Here is a 19,525-nt window from a genome sequence, read left to right as displayed (position 1 = left end):
TTATCGGCTTGCATGGAGACCTTTTATTCTCCATGACATGACAGCTTTAACATAAAAATGTTTTATTACCACCCAGGTGTTTTAATGAAAACTCTCCACTTAAGCTTTCATTTCTCTTTTCAGATGCTGATGCACCTGTTGTATATAATCCAGTAGTTTTTGGGGTATTTTTCTTATTTTTTCTTTACTTATTTACATTTTCCTCCTTTCGCTCATCTCGTTGTAGTGGTTCACTTTGTGTGAGTGAACCATAGATTTTAGGGGGGGGGGGTCGGAGAGGAATTTCCCAGATTTTTTTCCCCCCAAATTGGCCTGGGATTTTTATCTGATTTTTCGTCTCTCCCTAGGGTTGCCAAACCAGGAATTGGAAGATTAATCTCCAGGGTACTGCTGCAAGCAACCCTGGTTAAAAAAAAAAAATCATTGGACGTTAAAAAAAATTGTCTTTTTTTCATTTTCTTTGAACACTTCTGTTTATTCATTCTAAAAAATATCAGAGATGGGAAGAAAGGCAATTTTACTGACATGCAAGAATCATCCAATTGGGTAATGGAGTCTTTTCACTTTCCAATTTGTGTGGGAAGGCAGTGCGCTGCGAGGATGGATGTGTTGGACGATCAGTGGGGGCGGGGCAGTTGGAGACGAGGTCATGTGATGAAACCTCCAGGCATGCATCCAACCAGAGTTGGCAACGCTACCTCTCATTGGAGATCACATGCTTTCAGTGGGGTGGAGAATGTATATATTGTGATATACACAAGGTATCGCAGTTGTGTGGGACAGGCTGGAGGATCTTTTCCTGTCTGTCATTGTTCGTACATTCCACTGTGATTTCCTATCTATATGATCCTCCATGAATTGGCCCACTGTGAGAGATTGCATAGAAATCCCCAGTCCACAGCTGTACTGTTGGGTTATTTCCTAAAATAAAATGTCCCATCCAGTGGCCTGCCTGAAGCTGATTAAATCTGTTCACATTCATTGATGACTCTTAGAAAAACATATCAGTAACCTGGCAGGAATGATGATTTGAGACATTTCAAGACATGACCACTTTAACAGAAAAATATTTTGTTACCACCCAAGTGTTTTAAACTTAATCCATCACAGAAAGTTTCTTTCCCTGGCAGAACTTAAATCTTCCTCATGCATATGTCAGAGCTGTGGTCATAAAATAAACTCTGAATATTGTCCTCTGCCTTTGCTTCTCCACTGCTGGTATGAAGTGTGAATCCTAACCGTAAGGGCAACATGCTGATTTTAGCTGCTAATTTTTCAGTTTTGGAAGCTTTATATGAGTTTAATATATGTAAATTGGATGTTCAATGGATTCATCAGGGCTATGTGCAGCTTGAGAGGAGGAAACACATAATTATAATTTTACTCAATTTTCAGTGTTTTGTCATTAAGCAGCACAGAATACAATATAAACTTATTGATACTTTCTACTGTGTCAGAAATGTTGTAATAATCTGAAAGGGACTCTGAATATTCGGGAAGATCAATCTTTGTGAAGGACTACTTAACTTTCTATTAAATCCTATCATATCATTCATTCTTTAACTATACTGTAAGGCTCCAAAGCACAGATGTGGTCATGTTTAACATTTCAACTCATTTCATTTAGTGCTATTCCTTTCTTAAAGCTTAATGCAGACTGTTGAACAAATCTGTTTATTTTTGCATGCAGTGTGCACTTCTTGCATGATGGCATGTTCAGGCTACTTTTCCGGAACCTATAAAGTCCCAATGTATATATATATATATAGCCATGCTGTACAAAAATGTAGCTTTAATGAAGTACCAAAAAAAGCCAAAGTTTGTATTGTTTCTGCATCACTTGGTGTCCCTACAATTTCATATAATTATAGTACCTCTATTAAATGGGCAGATCTAAAGCTAAATATTTATCCCACGTCCTGTTTCATCTAAGATAGTCATAAATAATTGCTGGGCCGTACTGATCTGGTAGCATTAATCTGTTTACTCTGTTATACTGATTATTAAGAAATTCTCTCTTATAGTTTCTTAATGTTTATTTTTCTAGTCGACCCCTTCAGAATGGAGATATTATCAACATTGATGTCACAGTGAGTATTTCATCTGGAAAATAATGAGGCTTTGATCAGCATTTTGATCCTCAGCAGCAACAGGAAAAACTCTGGATTGGGAATGTGGAATGTACAGATGGGCGTGTAATTCACTTCTGGGCAAGAAACAACAGCTGCTTCCCCTTCCTCTTCCTTTTTGTTTATTCCTGTTTGATCCAGGTTTGCCTAGAATTTTGGGGATGAAGTTAGATGCACTAAGATCAATGCAAGGCAGAGTGATATGTCATCTCAATCCTGCTACACGTCGTCCCCTTGAGAAGGTGTAATTGTTATTGATCCACTGTGTAGTTAATGCAGAGCACTGCAGTGTTGGGAGGCTTCTTTGGATGAATGTGAGAGATGAGCTAATGTGCAGAAGCCTGGCATTTTTCCCTTCACTCTGCAGAGTCTGATCTTCCTCTTCCTGCTGATTTTGAGTGGGGTCTGTGATTATCATACTCTGTCATTATAGGCTTCAGTGACAGCCATAGCTTGTATGTGCCAGTCTCCTAGGACAGTAATACTGTTGCTACCAATATCCTTCACATTTATTAAAACCTTGATTGAGGTATCCTGCTCCAAGTGTAATGCAATTATAATTATTTGTAGATTGGACTTGAACATAAACAAAAAAAAAAGCTACAATTTTTTTAACTTGACCTTGTTGCATTTTTCTTTAGGTTAGAATAAACACTTAGATGATAATATTAAATATGTCCTGTTACATAACTTCATCTTAACTTTTTTATTGTCTTCAACATGTTGTAAAATTAGATTTCAACCTTCCAAAATAATATGAATGCAATTGTTTTGCATTGACACAATTAATACACTACAGAAAATGAACTGATTCCCTTCGTTTCACAATTTATCATTTAGTGTTCAGGATAAAATATCTAGGATAGAAGCATCTTTGGTTAAATTATTTGATGTTAAAAATTCAAGATGAGAGTACAAAGTGTAATAAATAGTTTTACAAGGCATATGTGTAGAGAGTAATTTGATACCTGTATTACTTTCATCATTTCTCATTCAGTGAAACAAAATAAAGCTTTGTATATTTCTATACCGCATTGAGAACTGACTATGAAAGCATAATTGGATCCCCTATGAATTGGTGGGGGGAAGAGTAGGAAGGAACAGTATGGATGGGGAATCTCTCTTGTATATCCTACTATGTCAATCTTTGAATGGTGCCTTCTTGAAAATGATGGATTTAAGCATGGCTCAAAGTAATCATTCTATTTACAAATCCTTAAATGTTAATTTAAAGGAAAACATTAGCAGAAACATATTTTTGCTCCATATTAATTTTTGGTTGAATAGGTGTATTTTAATGGATACCATGGTGACACCTCTGAAACATTCTTGGTTGGAAATGTGGATAAATCTGGGCAAAAGCTAGTGGAGGTTGCCAGAAGATGCAGAAATGAAGCAATTGCTGTTTGTAGGCCAGGAACACCACTGTATGTAATTGGAAACACAATCAGGTAAGTCTTGTACTGACAGGCATGGGGGAAATCTAATGGGACAGAGGTTATTGGTGGTGTGGAATAAAGTTGATAACATGTTTTGTGACACGGGGTCATCATTTCAGTCTGATAGGAGTATTTGAACTGCCAGACAATAATGTTATTCCCTGAGTGAGGAAGATTACCTAAAGTGACTCAGAGAAAAGTCTGTATAGCGAGAGTAGGAAGTGAATAAGATATTTTGCACTTACCTACTGTTTAGTTTTCAGTGCTTGTGTGTATATATTTTGTACTTCTCCACTTTACACTAAAAAACCGCTGAAAAGACATCTGCTGGGTATTTTGTAAAGTAAAATAAAACCTATAAAATATCTGAATATTAATGGGGACTCCGCACTCTTCCCATATGAAGAGTCGCTACAGTCATGAAGTTAAAAATAGGAAATTATTTAAAACAAAATAATTTAGAATTGTATTGTTAGTCTGATCTGTAATCATGAAACACCAGAAAATTTACAGCAGCATCAGTTATGTTAATTTGATTTTCATTCATTCCGATAACAGTATGATTGGGAATTTCATGCTGTTACAGATGAATGTCTTGTATGGGTTTTGGTGGCATACAGTGGGTGTAAGTTATTACAGTTATTAAAATTTAATCTGTTACAGAAGCTGCTGGATCAAACCACTTCTGTGAGAAAGAAATTTAGTCTATATAAGACTATCCTCGGATCGAACAGAAGTGAAATGCAAATGCAGCTTTATTTTGCATATTGGAAGAGTTAAAAGATAAAGCTACTTAGTGTCTTAGAACTCCCAGGGTTTAATGCATCTGCTGGTGGTGTTCTTACATTATATCTAACAAAATTTGTTCAGTGATAAAGGAAAAAAAAGCTCCAGAATTCTTATTCAAGCATTCTATCGAGCTCTGCATTCATGACTGTGTCTAAAGGGCATGTCAGTCTTTTGATTCACTTTGAGAGGTAATTATCCTTTTCCTGTCACGGAACAACAAATGATAGCTAACTGAGGCACATTTGCAGTAGTTGCATTCATCAATTGCTTAAAAAAATTGAATTTAATTGTGTAACACAGCTGCATGTCAGCTTTTATCACATCTCTGTTGTACTGTGTCTGGTTCTCCTTCCCTCTGTATATCTATTTTCTTGTTCCATCTTGTTTTTCTCTCTACACCCCCTCTCCCCCTCCTTCCCTCTTCATTCCCCCCTCTCTCTACTTTCCTGTTAAAGTAATTTTCCTTTGTGAGTCTCATTCTTGATCAAGTAAGGGTCCATGAATGGGCTAAATTATCACAATTACTCATATAATTGAACCTCCTTTGTACCAAGTGCAACTCCAGTAGCCTTTTTTCCATCATGAAACTGCTTTCATTATATGGTTTTTCATATTCTCTGACACCATGCACACACAGAAGCAGGCGTGCAGATGAGATGCAGGGGGGAACATTGCAGATCAGCAAGGTCACAGTGGGAGTAATTAGCTGTGCTATGGAAAGAGCATCCAGCCTTTTCTGCAGTGTAGATGTACAATCCACGGCTTTCAGTCACAAAGAACTTACTAACAAATGGAGCTCCCTCCCATTGCTTTAAAAAAAAAAAAAGATTTGTATCAACACTACAATTTTCCATCATTAAGACTAATAATGGAGAGCTCGGTATGCATCAAGGGGAACAAAAAAAAATCTCACATTCAAGTGGCTGCTGGGTGCCGACCTCCCTTCCCTTTTTGTCTACGAGTTAACTCTTTACCATAAACCAGCATATACCACATTCAGATACCCTCAAACTGCAGTTGGCACCTTCTCTATTTCAAGGCGCTTGCTTTGAAAGTGTGTTAATTTTCTATTCAGAAAAATGCATTTGCTCTCACAATTGATATGTGAAATGTGCCCTAGTTGTTTTTTTTTGAAGTCACAAATAATGAGAGAGTTTTTACTTATACTGGGTGGCTATTTTTGTTTTTGTCTTTAGCTTTTTGCAATAATGTATGCTATTGATTTATTCAATATGAAAAAAACTAATAAAATGAAAACCACCACCTACTGATTTTCTAGCAATTGTAATAGCTAGTTATTATCTAGATATTTAGAGTTAGGTGTTTTTGTTCAGGTTACAAAAACATTACAAAATTATTATTGCAAATATTTTAAACTAAACTTGACTAAGATAGTAATCTCAAAGGAGAAGCAACGTGTGTGAGTACTTTTTAAAATCGTTTCTTAGCATCCACATAGATATTTTATGAGGCTGTTATACATATATTTTATAAAGCCATTGCACAATAAAGGGTACATTCATAGCAACATTTTATGAGGGCATTGTATATTTAGGTGTGAGTACTTTTTATTGAGTATTTGGGGAAAAAAACATAATTATAATTTTTTTATTGCAACAGAACGCTTCCCCATTATGTTACTCTGTGACATCACCCATGGAAGTATAATGGCTTCCAAACCAGTGTGGAGTTGTGGCCCTGTCTCGCACCCCCGGACCAGCCTAACCAGCAAACCCCATCGTGGCAGGTCTCCATTGAGATTTCTTTAAATAATTGACGTTTTATAAAAGACATCAAAAATGTTTTTATATATTTGGCATGGTCTCTGTCCAACTGAAGGGAATGGAGCACAACTCAGGAGAGAAACAGAACATAGCAAATAGGTTGGGAGTGGAATATCGTAGTTTGCTGAGGATTGGCACGCAGTGGTAGCTGGGACAGAGGGAGGAAGGGTCGGCTGGGAAATGGAGCATGGTGACACAGAGTGAAGCACAGCAGGGGAGGGGAATACAGTACAAACTTTAAAATTATACTACTGGACCTTAAGAGAAGTAAGGGCTTATCTGTTCAGTGCCAGGAATGTGGACATAAAAGTTTGATGGCGCTGTCCCTGTTTTTCTGGTGCCTAAGCCTCCAATATGGCGAGCAGGAAGCGCACATTTATTATGAGCCAGAAGTCTGCCGCCCACCATATTGGTATAGGCAAAATAATAGGTGTCTAGAGCCCGTGTCGGATACAGGCACGAGAACCTTTACATATGCAAATAAGGAACATAATGTCTGTTTGAGGCTCCCTCTGCATTATTTGGATTAACCTGAGGTAGCCGGCACTGGTGCCGGCTTCATTCAAGGAAATGAGGTCCATATGTGGCTTAACAGCTGGTCCTTAAAGAGGCTGCTTTAGGCCACCAACAAAAAGGTAAGATTTAAAAAAATACTTACCTGAATATGGAGCCAGGAGGAGCAGGAGTGCTCCTCCCTGCTCCACATTCAAACCACGTGGGCCGCTGCCGGCCACCGCTCAGTCCCCCCCCCCCCCCCGATCACGACCTCAGCTCTCCAATCACAACCTGTACCCTCACCACCCCCTTGCCCAATCACCACCACTATTCCCTGATTGCGACCTCAACACACCTGAACTTGACCGCAACAATCCCCCCGATCACCACCACTACCCTCCCCAATACTGGCTACTGCTCTCTCCCCAATCCCAGCCGCTGCTCCCTCCCTCCTGGTCCACCGTCTTTTGCAGGCCTGGGCTGCAGTCCTTGAGGGTGAGGATGGAAGTTGACATTCAGTGCCAGTGCCACATTTCTCCAAATGGCATGAGTGATATTTTTTGTAGGCTACTTAACACGGACACCCAGCAGTCTGTCTCTCCTGTGCTCTATTTCATTGAGGAGGGTTTGCAGGGCTGACTCATTGAAGTTGTGCATTCTTTCTTATGCCCCTGTGCCATTCCTTTGTCCCTTCTTTGCCTGCCTCTGCCAGCTGCTCCTCTGGGAAACATTCTTGAAAAGTGGCGCAATAAATCGTGAGGCAGCCAGTCTAGCTATCTGACTGTGAACTGAGTAAGTTAAGCACTTCGCTACTTACCTATTGCTCCATCAGCCTGCTGGTACAATCTTCAACTAAAATGCCTTTTTAAAGGCTGCACTCCAATTTCCAAGCACCCTAGCACATTACTCTCATTTTAATGAGTCCACTAATGGCTAAGCAAATGAGCTGGTGCAAACAGGTCTACCAGTCATCAGCGGGTGCAGCTCATCTCACACTGGTGCAAATGCAGCGTTATGCAACTAACCACATGACAATTTGGAATCAATGTATTATTTTATAGTTAAAGTGTAATTGTGAGTCCCTTTTAAGGCTACAAAGCCTAATTGAATTCATGCACAGATCAGGTAAGAGGCTGCAGACATTCTGGATTTTCTACTTTGGGACCATTTTAGGGTGGGCATATTCAAATGAGGGGTAGTGACCACATACATCTTATTTCCTGTCATTACCATCTTTATTGTACCCAGACATGTTCTTCTTCGTATAAAGCAGACATCCAACGTTGCCAGGTGGCTGTGGATTTAAATCAGCTACTTTGATTTATCAGATACTAGCAGATACATTGTAAGAAGCCCATTCCTGGTTGATTTTGGTGATTTTTTTAAAAATTGTGTTTTTATTGCTGTTGCAGCTCTGTGCCTTATATTGCAGGGCTGCTATTTACCCCCTCTCCTCTAACCTTCCCCATTGCAAAATGCTTTTCCCACTCGAAATTCCCCTGTATCTTTGTTTTTTTGGAGGAAAAGGAGAAGCAATGGAGGAATGCCAGGCTGGCCAGACCACACTGACTGTGCATGACACCCAGCTGCCAGTACTCCCACACTAAACTATACAGACTGAGGTACTCCGACCCCAAGTTATCCCAGAAGCAGTACTTGCAGAGGTTGAACTTTACAAAGGAAGCAATCAGTGAGTTTTGCCACATGCTGCAATTTGTCCAACAGCCCACCTCCATCACAAGCACAGCACTACCAGTGGTTGTAAAGGGAACAACTGCCCTGAACTGTTAGGCTACAAGGCCATTACATGTACAGTACTGTGGAGAAACTCCTATGCTACAACCAAGCCTGCTTCTCTGTTTCCCAAATTGTTCTCAGTTTTGCTATTTAACTATTATTTATAATATAAAATAAAAGTATCATATAAAAATAAGGAGAGAATGTATGACTTTAAAATGAGTACTGAATTACATCTGTCACAGTATACTCTGAATAGTGTAGTTCTACAAAAGCAGGGCGAAACCCTCTGATGTGCCTTCAATAACTCAAAGACAAGGATTTTAAAGGATTCAACTAAAGGCTTTTAATCACTAAGAACATAGCAGCATAGCAGGTCTTCCCACATCGGGTACATCTGGTAGTGAGTGACTCATACAGCTCCTGAGACCTTTATATGGCAAAAGACAGGGGCGTAGCCAATACACACAATAGGAACAAAAGGGTGTGGTTCACACAATACAAGCAGGTAAAATACAAGCAGGTCTGATGAAGGCATATTTCATCACATTCACCCCTTCTACAGATTTAGTCTGTCCGGGAGTGTGATAGTCCTTCCTGAACGTCGCAACAGTACCTCGGGTTCCGACCGGGAGTCCGTGGTGCCCTCCTGGGCATACCCATGTGCCGGGGGTGTTGCAGGTACTTCTGGGGGTGGTGAGGATACCTCTGGGGATGGTGGAGGTTCTTCTGGGGGTGGTGGTGATGGGTCGTTGTCGTCGCTTCCTGCCGAGGCGAGGTCCTTTATGGACACGGTGTCTTCACGCCCGTCGGCGTGCTTGACGTACGCGTACTGTGGGTTTGCGTGGAGTAGGTGTACTGCCTCCACGAGGGGATCCGTTTTGTGGCCCCTCACATGCTTCCGTAACAGGACTGTCCCTGGGGTGGAGAGCCACGAGGGTAGGGATACTCCTGAGGTTGATTTGCGGGGAAAAACGAACATCTTCTCATGAGGAGTGGCGTTAGTAGCAGTACACAGTAGCGACCTTACCGAGTGGAGTACGTCTGGGAGGACCTCCTGCCAGCGGGAGGTGGGGAGGCCTTTAGACATTAGTGCTAAGGTGACCGCCTTCCACACTGTCGCGTTCTCCCTCTCCACTTGCCCATTACCCCGGGGGTTATAACCAGTGGTCCGACTCGTGGCTATCCCCTTCGACAGCAGGTATTGGCGCAGTTCATCGCTCATGAACGACGCCCCCCTGTCAGTGTGGATGTAGTTAGGCATGCCGAACGTGCAAAACAGGTTGCCGAGGCACTTGATGACCGTGGCACTGGTCATACCTGGGCAGGGGTAGGCGAATGGGAAGCGGGAGTACTCGTCCACAATGTTGAGAAAGTACACATTGCGGTCGGTGGAGGGGAGTGGTCCCTTGAAATCTAAGCTCAGGCGCTCGAATGGCCGTGTAGCTTTGATCAGGTGGGCTCGGTCGGGTCTGAAAAAACGGGGCTTGCATTCCGCACAGGTGCGGCAGTCCCTGGTCATAGACCAGACCTCCTCGATGGAATAGGGCAGGTTACGGGATTTTATAAAGTGGAATAGCCGGGTGACCCCCAGGTGGCAGAGGCCATTGTGGAGGCCCTGTAGCCTGTCCCCCTGGATGCTGGCACACATCCCTCGTGATAGGGCGTCGGGGGATTCGTTGAGGGCCCCCGGCCTATATATTATGTCGTACTCAAACGTGGAGAGTTCGATCCGCCACCTGAGAATTTTGTCGTTCTTGATCTTCCCCCTCTGTTTGTTGTTAAACATGAAGGCTACCGACCGCTGGTCGGTAAGCAGGGTGAAGCGTTTGCCGGCTAGGTAGTGCCTCCAGTGCCGCACTGCCTCCACTATGGCCTGGGCCTCCTTCTCTACCGAGGGGAGCACACACTGGATCAAGTCTACACGAGCATTGTAGATGCTTACAAGGCCATTCCCTGCCCCCACCTTGGGAAGTCTGACCACCTCTCCCTGTTTCTAGCCCCGGCATACAAACCGCTCATCAAAAGAGAGAGAACATCAATGAGAGCAGTGAAAGTATGGCCAGAGGGGGCAGTATCGGAGCTTCAGGATTGCTTCGAACGCACTGATTGGGGCATGTTTGCCCACAATGACATCGAGGAATACGCATCCACAGTGCTATTCTACATCAACAGCTGCGTCGAGGTCGTCACGACCCACAAAAATATCAGGTCATACCCCAACCAGAAACCCTGGATGAACGGAGAGGTCCGCTCACTGTTGAAAGCACGCGACGCAGCATTTAAATCTGGCGACGCGGCGACTTACAGAGCAGCTAGGACCAACCTAAAAAAGGGTATCAGGACTGCCAAATGGAAACAGACACTGCGGATAGAGGATCACTTCCGCAACAACTTGGACCCCCGGCGCATGTGGCAAGGCATCCAGTCCATCACTGACTACAAGGGCAAAAACACCAGTCCCCCGGCCAGCGACGCCTCCCTTCCGGAGGAGCTTAACAACTTCTACGCTCGCTTCGACAAGGACAACAAGGAGCCGGCTACCAAAGTCTTGCCACCCCCGGAAGACCAGGTGCTCACTCTGTCGACCTCCGACGTAAGGGGCGCTCTACGCAGAGTGAACACACGAAAGGCTACTGGACCGGATAGCATCCCTGGACGGGTACTCAAGGAATGTGCTGATCAGCTGGCTGATGTCTTCACCGCCATCTTCAACCTGTCATTGGCCCAGGCAGTAGTCCCTACATGCTTCAAGACTGCCACCATCATTCCTGTGCCTAAACAAGCGGCTGTGACGTGTCTGAACGACTATCAACCTGTCGCACTCACACCCATCATAATGAAGTGTTTCGAGAGACTGGTCTTAGCCCACATCAAAGCCAGTGTTCCTGCCTCCCTTGACCAACACCAGTTTGCCTATCGGGCAAACAGATCAACGGAGGATGCAATCACAACTGCTCTACACTCGGCACTGAATCACCTAGATGGTAAGGAGACCTACATCAGAATGTTGTTTATAGACTACAGCTCAGCATTCAACACTATCGTCCCCAACAAGCTGGCCACCAAACTCCAAACTCCTGGCCTGAACACTTCCCTCTGCAACTGGACCCTGGACTTCCTAACAAACAGACCCCAGTCTGTCAAATTAGGTAACCACACCTCCCCCCCCCCCCGACCCTGAACACGGGGGCCCCACAAGGATGTGTGCTGAGCCCCCTCCTCTACTCCCTCTTCACCCACGACTGTGTGGCTGTTAATGGTTCCAACACCATCATCAAGTTTGCAGATGACACCACGGTAGTAGGCCAGATCACCAACAACAATGAGTCAGCCTACAGGGAGGAGGTCCAGCATCTCGTGAAGTGGTGCGCCGACAACAACCTGGCCCTTAACACCAAGAAAACAAAGGAAATAATCGTGGACTTCAGGAAGTCCAAAGGCGGAAGTCACACCCCCATCCACATCAATGGGGCGGAGGTGGAAAGGGTGGCCAGCTTTAAGTTCCTCGGAGTCCACATCACGGAAGACCTCTCCTGGTCCCTCAACACCTCCTCTCTGGTGAAGAAGGCCCAGCAGCGCCTATATTTCTTGAGGAGGCTGAAGGGATGTAATCTGTCACCCCTGATCCTCTCTAACTTCTACCGCTGCACTATAGAGAGCATCCTGACAAACTGTATCACGGTATGGTACGGCAGCTGTAGCTCCCATGACCGGAAAGCCCTGCAGCGGGTAGTCAAAACTGCCCAACGCATTACCGGCACCCGGCTACCGACCATAGAACATATATATCAGAAACGCTGCCTACGGAGGGCACGGTCCATCATCAAAGACCCTACCCACCCCAGCCACAGTCTGTTCGCCCTCCTACCATCTGGAAGACGCTACAGATGCATTCGCACCCGTACGACCAGATTTAGGAACAGCTTCTTTCCCAGGGCTGTCATCCTACTGAACTCCACAAATAAACACTAAAGCCTGCACATCTGCCGATGCACTTTATTATGGTCATATTTATGCTAATATATATGTACAAATGTATGTTGAAATGTTTAAGTGTCCAAATCCAAATTGTACACTCTCGGGAGCCGCAAGCCTACATTTCGTTGTACTGCACTTGTGCACTAACAATGACAATAAAAGTTGATTTGATTTGATTTGAGTGCCTGATCTCGGGCCCTTGGAGGGTTCTTGAGAAAAAGGCTACGGGCCGCCCATCCTGGTTGAGGGTGGCTGCTAAAGCGAAGTCGGACGCATCGCTTTCGACCTGGAAAGGGATGTTTTCGTCCACTGCCCGCAGCGCGGCCTTCTCAATGTCGTGTTTAATGCTGTTGAAGGCGGCGTGGGCCTTGGTTGTGAGCGGGAAGGACGTTGATTTCAGGAGGGGACGGGCCTTGTCGGAATAATTGGGGACCCATTGGGCGTAATAGGAGAAGAACCCCAGGCACCTTTTCAGGGCCTTGGGAGTGTTTGGTAGGGGTAGCTCCCGTAGGGGGCGCAATCGGTCGGGGTCCGGACCGATTTCCCCGTTTTCCACCACGCAGCCCAGGATACAGAGGCGCGTGGTGCTAAAGACACACTTATCCTCGTTGTAGGTGAGATTGAGTCTGAGGGCGGTTTTCAGAAATCTCGCGAGGTTCGAGTCATGGTCTTGCTGGTCGTGGCCGCAGATGGTGACGTTGTCTAGGTATGGGTAGGTGGCTGTTAACTGGTTCTCATCAACCATGCGGTCCATCTCCCGCTGGAAGACCGAGACCCCGTTCGTTACCCCAAAGGGGACTCTGAGGAAGTGGTAGAGACGTCCGTTCGCCTCGAAGGCGGTGTATGGACGGTCCTCCGGCCTAATGGGGAGCTGGTGGTATGCCGATTTTAGGTCGATGGTGGAAAACACCCGGTATTGCGCGATTTGGTTAACCATATCCGCTATGCGGGGCAGAGGGTAGGCGTCTAGCTGAGTGTATAGATTAACCGTCTGGCTATAATCTATCACCATCCGCTTCTTTTCGCTACCCTTAACTACTACTACCTGGGCGCGCCACGGGCTGGTACTGCATTCGATGATACCCTCCCGCTTGAGTCTTTCTACTTCCGACGCAATGAACCGTCTATCCTCCCAGCTGTACCGCCTACTCTTGGTCGCTATGGGTCGACAGTTGGGTGCGAGGTTGGCGAACAGAGAGGGCGGCTTGACCTTCAGGGTAGCCAGACCGCACACTGTGAGGGGCGGCTGGGACCCACCGTAGGTAAGCGTGATACTTTGGTGGTGGCACTGGAAGCCCAGACCCAAGATCACGCTCACACAGAGATCTGGCATTATCAGTAGTTTAAAATCTCTGTAATCATTGCCTTTTACCGACAACATAACCGCGCAGAAACCTGTAATTTTTGAGGTATGAGTTTTATCGGCCATGGCGATTTTGCCCTGTGTGGGGACTATCGTTAGAGAAAGTCATTTTACCAGGCTAGGATGAATAAAGCTTTCGGTGCTCCCGCAGTCAATCAAGCATTTAACCTTGTTCCCGTTTACCTCTATGTCCATCATCGATTTAGACAACGGATGTGGCCTGGATTGATCCACTGTGATCGAGGCCACCAGTGGGTCCTGGAGGTCCGTGTAGTCGGGGCAAGATGGTGGACTCCATGAGGGTGGACAAGATGGCTTCCAAGATGGCCGCTCCCACGGCACGCATGCGGCAGTGGTGGAGTTGGAGGCGGGGTTCCCTCTGCAGACTTTGCTGAAATGTCCTTTCTTCCCGCATTTAAAACAGGTGGTGCCCTTCGCTGGACACAGATGCCTGGAGTGTTTGTCCTGACCGCAGAAGTAGCATTTCGGGCCCCGATGCATCGCGGCAGTAGTGGGGCTCCTGGGTGGAGGCTGGGGCTCCGATGGTGCTGGGCTGGCCTGAGACCTGGGAGGTGAAGATGGCTTCCAAGATGGCGGCCCCCACGGCGCGCATGAGGCGGAGTGGGCCGCGTGGCCTGGGGAACAGGATTCAGAGTTCCTCTGGGCCATATCCAGCGATCGCGCTATATCTATAGCCTGTTTTAAGTCCAGTCCCTCCTTTTCAAACAGTTTCTGCCGAATATAATTTGAACTGAGGCCCGCAATAAGGGAGTCTCGAATCAGCTCCTCCGTGTACACGATGGCAGACACGGCCTTACAGTTACAGTCTCTGCCCAGTACTTTTAGGTTTAGTATAAAGTCCTCTAGTGACTCACCATGCCGCTGCGTGCGAGTAGTCAGAAGATGCCTGGCGTACACCACGTTTATTGGCCGCGCGTAGTGGGCCTTCAGGATGGTGCAGGCCTCCTCGTAGCTGGTGGCATCTTGGATGAGAGGGGAGACCCGATGGCTCACCCAGTTTCGCAGGATTCCCAGTTTCATGTCTCCGGTAGCGGTTTCGGCTGCGGCTATGGCAGTGGATGAGTTTGCAATGAAAAATTCGAAGCATTGGAACCAGTGTCCGAACTGTGTGGCTGCGTCTGAGGCATGGGGGTCCAGATCCAAGCGCTCTGGTTTCAGGAGTCGATCCATCTTGGTGTTTTAGTGATTAAAATTGATGTGCCTTCAATAACTCAAAGACAAGGATTTTAAAGGATTCAACTAAAGGCTTTTAATCACTAAGAACATAGCAGCATAGCAGGTCTTCCCACATCGGGTACATCTGGTAGTGAGTGACTCATACAGCTCCTGAGACCTTTATATGGCAAAAGACAGGGGCATAGCCAATACACACAATAGGAACAAAAGGGTGTGGTTCACACAATACAAGCAGGTAAAATACAAGCAGGTCTGATGAAGGCATATTTCATCACACCCTCCACCTGCACCCGTAATTCATTTCTCTCTCTCTCTCTCACACAGAAGAAAAATGGTGGATGAAAACTGAAAAATTAAAAAAGGAACTGGCATTTATGGTGAATTGGGGGATATTTTATAATAGCAGGAGTGATATATTATGTAATGCATAATATGTATTGTAATAGTTAATCTCCCATGGCATTGCTTACTGACAAAAAAAACTATCTTCAGTAACTGACTTTCTGCTTCTTTCCCATTCTAATTTTCGCATAACTTTCTTTATTTTCCATCTTTTCTCTTTGTCTCTCTCTTTCTCTCTCTGGCTGTTGTATTGTTTTCTATTTGTGGTGCCTCTATCACAATGCCTCACTTATTTCTCATCATTTCTAGCTCATTCTTTCTGGAAGTCTCATCACTCTATCACATCTCTCTCTCTTTGTATGGCTCCATGTGGCTCACTCACAGGGTCCTTTACTGATGTACTCAATGGCCCGGATTTGCGGTCAGCGGCGAACGAACGGTGTTAGCAGACTGTCTGTGGGCTTTTGCACTGTGACTGGTGTTAATTAGAGAGCCAAAACAGCACGGTGCCCTCTACAGGGGACCTGGGACCTGTGTGAACAGGGCAAACAATGGTGTGTGTCCCCAGTCAGATTGAAGAATCCTTACTGAGATATGCAGGGGGGGGATTTTAACATGGGTGAGCTGGTGGGAGTGGGTGCAGATGGGGGGTTAAATGGCCAAAAAATTCCAAGCGTGTCGGGAAGCTGGCTCCAGCCTGCTGGCTTCCGGGTTTTACTCAGGTGGGATAAGGGGTGGGCAGCCAACCTGCTCCCAGGAGGCATGTTGGCATTTTAAATATGTTAATGAGGTTGAAAGCCTCGGATTTAATCTGCCTTTGCAGGTTTTACTGTGGCCGGCTGGGTTTCCCAGAAACCCGGCAACTGCAGCGAGATGAAGACAGCCTCAGGGAGCAGACCTTGTGGGCTGGGAGGCACAGGAGTGCTTCCTTCCGGCTCCCGAAGCTCCCCCACCATCAGACTGCCGCCCCCATATAAACCTGTGCCCCCCCCTCCCCCGTAATCGGACCCCACCCCGGGGTCAGAGATCGAATCCCCCCTGGTGTCAGGGATTGGACCTCCCCTAGGGTTGGCGATCAGACCTCCCTCGGGGCCGGGGATTGGACCCCCCGTCCCCGGGTTGGGGATCGGACCCTCCCATTAGGGTCAGAGATCAGACCTACCTGGTCCTGCAGCCTCCTCTGAAGTGCTCCCCACCCGACTGGAAGCCAAGCCTGTCAATCAGGCTGACTTCTGGGCAGGGAACCTGTCAGTGCCATGAGTCACACGTTGTCAAGTTAAATCTCCAAAGCATGCGGAGAAACCCAGACTTCCGGGTTTCCCATTCGAAACTCCGCCCCCCCACTTACACAACCCACCCCAGTAAATATCCACTCCGCAGAGTCTAAACCAGGAAGTGTAAGTTAGAATATTTAATTCAATGCCAAATCATGTACAGAAAGTAAAATAAAGAGAAGGAAAGAAGGATGGGAGAGAGAGAGAGAGCTAAAAGAGACAGAAAGAAAAAGTTAAAAACATTATTTTAACTGTTTGAAATCTCCAACAATAATTGAACTCTGTAGGAATGAGACTCCATACTTTTAAAAGTAAAGTTTAAATTTAAATATCCCCCTTATCCCTGTCAATCATCGCAATTCTGCACTCCAGGAACACATTGCCATTCCTCGTACCCTGCATTGTCGAAGCCCAAATGTTGGAAAGTATGTTTTGTGGTGCATTTCCATCATTTGTGCCTCATTATAATACACCAACCCATGGTTGGGCAGATGTATTATAAGCACGGTGTCACTTTTGACAGAAAATGCCAAGCAGTGGTGAGGAGTCAGTGGAGCAAGTTCTGAACAGTTTTCTGCTCATTTCAGTGGAGTTCCACCAAGAAACCTACTCAAGCAGAAAATTCTACCTACCCATGATAATCATTTGAGAACCCTTTAACCTTTCTCACACAATCACAAGGCCTGGCACACATTACAGATTCCAAGGAAATCGTCCACTGATGCGGTTCATTTATTAGAAACATAGCCCTAAAAATGCTTCGGCCAATATCGTGCCTCTCAGAACATGAGTGAATTTTCATATGATCTGGGAGGGAAGATGGCCATTTGCATATATTTATCTCATGCTTTCCTTTCCCAGTTTTCTCTCTTTTAATTATATTGGAACCAGTGATTGGTGTACCAATACTAAAATTAATTTTTCTGAATGCAAATAGTGTCAGTTGGTATCAATCTTCTAATCCCCTTTGATTTCCAATTCATGAATCCCCATGTACGCTACAGATTGCACTGCAAGTGAAGTGTGCAAGATGTAAAATACATAGCGGTAACATAAACCCATTGAATTCAGCTTCTATACTAGAAGGCTTTGCAGAAGCTCTAAGTCCAGTTTGGTAGGTCAAATTCACAAGGTGTAAAATGCATGGGAATTTAAGAACCGGAGATCAGTGGGGTTTAGAAAATTGGCATGAACTGACACAGAGCACTTGGTATTTCTATACACGATGTTGGTTACCCGCTACTTAACATCGGGCTGTCTCACCTCACCAGGTGAAAAGTCAGGTGGGACAGGTGAAAAGTATTACTGGAACAACTGAGTATTACCTGCAGCCTATGCACAGTGATATGCAATTTATTTTGTATTTGTTTATGGGATGTGGGCGTCGCTGGCAAGGCCAGCATTTATTCCCCTTGAGAAGGTGGTGGTGAGCCGCCGCCTTGAACCGCTGTAGTCCGTGTGGTGCAGGTACTCCCACAGTGCTGTTAGGTAGGTAGTTCCAGGATTTTGACCCAGCGACGATGAAGGATCGGCGACATACTTCTGAGTCAGGATGGTGTGTGACTTGGAGGGGACCTTGGAGGTGGTGGTGTTCCCATGCGCCTGCTGCCCTTGTCCTTCTAGGTGGAAGAGGTCGCGGGTTTGGGAGGTGCTGCCGAAGAAGCCTTGGCGAGTTGCTGCAGTGCATCTTGTAGATGGTACACACTGCAGCCACGGTACGCTGGTGGTGGAGGGAGTGCATGTTTAAGGTGTTTAGATGGGGTGCCAATCAAGTGGGCTGCTTTGTCCTGGATGGTGTCGAGCTTCTTAAGTGTTGTTGGAGCTGCACTCATCAGGGCAAGTGGGGAGTACTCCATCACATTCCTTACTTGTGCCTTGTAGATGGTAGAAAGGCTTTGGGGAGTCAGGAGGTGAGACACTTGCTGCAGAATACCTAGCCTCTGACCTGCTCTTGTTGCTACAGTATTTATGTGGCTGGTCCAGTTAAGTTTCTGGTCAATGGTGACCCCCAGGATGTTGATGGTGGGGGATTCGGCGATGGTAATGCCATTGAATGTTAAGGGTGGTGGTTAGACTCTTGCTTGTTGGAGATAGTCATTGCTTGGCACTTCTGTGGCACAAATGTTACCTGCCCCTTATCAGCCCAAGCCTGAACGTCATCCAGGTCTTGTTGAATGCGGGCATGGACTGCTTCATTATCTGAGGAGTTGTGAATGGCACTGAACACTGTGCAGTCATCAGCGACATCCCCATTTCTGACCTTATGTTGGAGGGAAGGTCATTGATGAAGCAGCTGAAGATGGTTGGGCCTAGGACACTGCCCTGAGGAACTCCTGCAGCAATGTCCTGGGGCTGTGATGATTGACCTTCAATCACCACAACCATCATCCTTTGTGCTAGGTATGACTCCAGCCAGTGGAGAGTTTTCCCCCTGTTTCCCATTGACTACAGTTTTACTAGGGCTCCTTGATGCCAGACTTGGTCAAATGCTGCCTTGATGTCAAGGGCAGTCACTGTCACCTCACCTCACCTGTGGAATTCAGCTCCTTTGTCATTTTTGGGCCAAGGCTGTCATGAGGTCGGGAGCAGAGTGGCCTTGGCGGAACCCAAATTGGGCATCAGTGAACAGGTTATAGGTGAGTAATTGCCGCTTGATAGCACTGTCGATGACACCTTCCATCACTTTGCTGATGATTGAGAGTAGACTGATCGGGCGTTAGTTGGCCGAATTGGATTTGTCCTGCTTTTTGTGGACAGGACATACCTGGGCAGTTTTCCACATTGTCAGATAGATGCCAGTGTTTTAACTGTACTGGAATAGGGAGAAAATGATAAAAGCAGGTCAATTAACCCTGCACAGCTTCACAAAGAATCTGCTAAATTGAACAAATCACTTATTAAAATGGATAACAACTATCAAATGCAGGGTACTTCTCCAGTTCCGCCATTTGTGCTTCAACTCCATTTACCTACCTTTCATCCATATTCACGCAGA

At 45.6% G+C, this 19,525-nt stretch overlaps 1 protein-coding gene across 2 annotated transcripts in view; it reads left to right on the top strand.

Annotated features, from left to right (window-relative positions):
- metap1d (methionyl aminopeptidase type 1D (mitochondrial)) overlaps nucleotides 1–19,525 on the top strand; it is a 145,272-nt gene that overhangs the window by 84,961 nt on the left and 40,786 nt on the right. For both annotated transcript variants that reach the window (XM_085986198.1, XM_085986197.1), the window contains exons 5-6: nucleotides 2,048–2,090; nucleotides 3,417–3,580. In XM_085986198.1, the coding sequence (XP_085842324.1) occupies nucleotides 2,048–2,090; nucleotides 3,417–3,580 (207 nt within the window). The remainder of the gene's footprint in view (nucleotides 1–2,047; nucleotides 2,091–3,416; nucleotides 3,581–19,525) is intronic.

This window comes from Somniosus microcephalus, chromosome 4, assembly GCF_052327205.1.
Source record: "Somniosus microcephalus isolate GS21.2 chromosome 4, FLI_Smic_1.0, whole genome shotgun sequence".
Lineage (NCBI taxonomy): Eukaryota > Metazoa > Chordata > Chondrichthyes > Squaliformes > Somniosidae > Somniosus > Somniosus microcephalus.
This window is presented reverse-complemented; position numbering and strand designations above follow the sequence as displayed.